The sequence below is a fragment of the Salvelinus fontinalis genome, chromosome 36, assembly GCF_029448725.1.
Source record: "Salvelinus fontinalis isolate EN_2023a chromosome 36, ASM2944872v1, whole genome shotgun sequence".
Classification (NCBI taxonomy): domain Eukaryota; kingdom Metazoa; phylum Chordata; class Actinopteri; order Salmoniformes; family Salmonidae; genus Salvelinus; species Salvelinus fontinalis.
The window spans coordinates 31,169,677-31,172,216 of NC_074700.1; the positions used below are offsets into that span (position 1 = coordinate 31,169,677).

The window sequence follows — 2,540 nt, forward strand, 5'->3', positions numbered from 1 at the left end:
ACCTGATGCTAGTAAGTGTGTTCAGTGTGTGTCCTGAGAGTGTTATCTAGTTGACAGGTGGTGTGTTTGTGTGTTAAACGTACTGGAAGAAGGGAACAGGAGAGAGACGAGTGCCGACTGAAAGCGGACACAGTACCGCTCCCGGCTACATTCGTCTTTCTGTCTTTAACCTCTTCCTTCTCTCTCCCAGTGAACTTCTCAGACCAGGGGAAACAGAGGCAAAGAATGGTGATGGCAAGGTGTCTCTCTCTAGCTCTGTCTCTCTCTCTGTCTCATTCTCTGTCTCTCTCTGTCTCCCTCCCTCTCTCTCTGTCTCACTGTCTCATTCTCTGTCTCTTTGTCTCCCTCCCTCTCCCTCCCTCTCGCTCCCTCTCTTTCCCTCTGTCTCTGTCTCTCTGTCTCCCTCCCTCTGTCTCCCTCTCTCTCCCTCTCTCTCTCTCTCTCTCACACACACAATGTGTCTTGTGTCTGTTTACTACTCCCTGGGGGCTACATTTGTCCAGTCAGCTGGGATAATAACTCTGATAATAACTAGCCCATTAAGATAAGAATAGAAACATTAAATAGACAGACTGAATGCATCTCAAATTGCACCCTAATCACTACATAGTGCATGCTCCCTGGACAGAAAGGAAGGGAATGGGGTGCTGTTTGGGATACATCCACTGTATATCATGGAGAATGGAATCACATCTCAGCTGAGAGAGAAAGACTGTGTGTTTGGATGTTGGATTAGCAGCAGGATCTTGGTGTCCTGCAATTCCAGCCCCCCCCCTCTCCTATTTTCTCTCCATCCGACTCCTCCTGTTTCTCCTTTCTGTCTTTCTCTCCCATTCTTACCCGTCTTTTAATATACAGCGTCGTTCATTGGCTTGAATGTTCTCTCTCCCTCTGTCTCTCTCCCTCTCTTTCTCACTCCCCCTCTCTCTGTCTCTCTCTCTATCTCTCCCCATTCTCTCACTCCCTCTGTCTCTCTATCTCTCTCTCTCCCCCATTCTCTTTGTCTCTCTCTCTCGCTCCCCCTCTGTCTCTCTATCCCTCTCTCTATCCCCTCTCTATCTCTCTCTCTCTCACTCCCTCTGTCTCTCTCTCTATTCCTCCCCCTCTCTCTCTGTCTGTCTCTCTCCATCCCCTCTTTCTCAGGCAGACTGTGTGGTATCAGATAGCCAGACCCCACAGAGTACAGGTGAGAGTGATAGTCCTGACAAGAACTGATGAGCTGTTGGTTCTTAATCAAGAGGTTACCTTGTTACCTCCATCCCCTTCTGAGATGACAACGTGTGTGTGTGTGTGTGTGTGTGTGTGTGTGTGTGTGTGTGTGTGTGTGTGTGTGTGTGTGTGTGTGTGTGTGTGTGTGTGTGTGTGTGTGTGTGTGTGTGTGTGTGTGTGTGTGTGTGTGTGTGTGTACAGGTACAGGTACAGGTACTCACCAGTGTGTGTGTGTGTGTGTGTGTGTGTGTGTGTGTGTGTGTGTGTGTGTGTGTGTGTGTGTGTGTGTGTGTGTGTGTGTGTGTGTGTGTGTGTGTGTGTGTCAGTCGGGGGCTCTGTGACCGGTGGCAGTGAGACCATGGATGTCAGTGGGGGTCACGGAGAGGAAGAGGTGCATCCTGGAGCGGTAGAGGAGGGCGACCCGGAGGACCCTGACCTGGAGCCCAAGTCTCATGTGAGGCCAGGTTTGCTGGCCCGCCTCGTCAGGTAAAACTTCTTACCAGGACTCATAGAGAACAGGGATTCAACCCAAATGAAGTCTGAAGAAAAACTGTCATACTGGCCTATGATGTCATCACATTATCTCTTCCTATGCTTTCTTTCTACTTGTTCATCTCTCTCTGTCTCCATCTCTGTCTCCATGTCTCTCTGTCTCTCTGTATCCATCTCTCTTTCTCCTCTCTCCTCTCTCTCTCTGTCTGTCTCTCTGTCTGTCTGTCTGTCTCTCCTCTCTCTTTCTCTGTCTGTCTGTCTGTCTGTCTGTCTGTCTGTCTCTCTGTCTGTCTGTCTGTCTGTCTCTGTTTCTCTCTCTGTCTCTCTGTATCCCTCTCTCTTTCTCCTCTCTCTCTGTCTGTCTGTCGGTCTGTCTGTCTCTCCTCTCTCTTTCTCTGTCTGTCTGTCTCTCTGTCTGTCTGTCTGTCTCTGTTTCTCTCTCTGTCTCTGTTTCTCTCTCTGTCTCTCCTCTCTGTCTGTCTGTCTGTCTGTCTCTCTGTCTGTCTGTCTGTCTGTCTCTGTTTCTCTCTCTGTCTCTCCTCTCTCTCAATTCAATTCAATTGACTTTATTGACATTAGCTCTGTCTCTGTCTGTCTCTAGTCAGGTGTTTCCATTCTCCATGTTCTTCAGAGAGAGCTAAGACGTCTGCTCAGGAACAACGGCTTCTGTAATCTTCTAGAACCTCTGTTGTTAAAGTTCTGTTTTAGTTTCAGTCTGCGTCCCAAATGGTAACCTATTCCGTGTATAGTGCCCTACTTATAATGATTGATGTTAGTTCATAGTGGAAGGTTTTTGAGTTTGGTTTTGATACCTTTTGTAATAAATGATGTGATTCTAA

At 48.1% G+C, this 2,540-nt stretch overlaps 1 protein-coding gene across 5 annotated transcripts in view; it reads left to right on the forward strand.

Annotated features, from left to right (window-relative positions):
* LOC129835770 (membrane-anchored junction protein) overlaps positions 1 to 2,540 on the forward strand; it is an 18,276-nt gene extending 15,736 nt beyond the window's left edge. For 2 of the 5 annotated variants that reach the window (XM_055901550.1, XM_055901552.1), the window contains exon 8: positions 191 to 1,481. In XM_055901550.1, coding sequence (XP_055757525.1) covers positions 191 to 548 — 358 coding nt within the window. In that variant the 3' untranslated portion in view covers positions 549 to 1,481. Of the gene's footprint in view, positions 1 to 190; positions 1,482 to 1,535; positions 1,696 to 2,302 lie in introns of those variants that run through there. The other 3 variants (XM_055901551.1, XM_055901553.1, XR_008756515.1) reach the window with 3 other exon arrangements.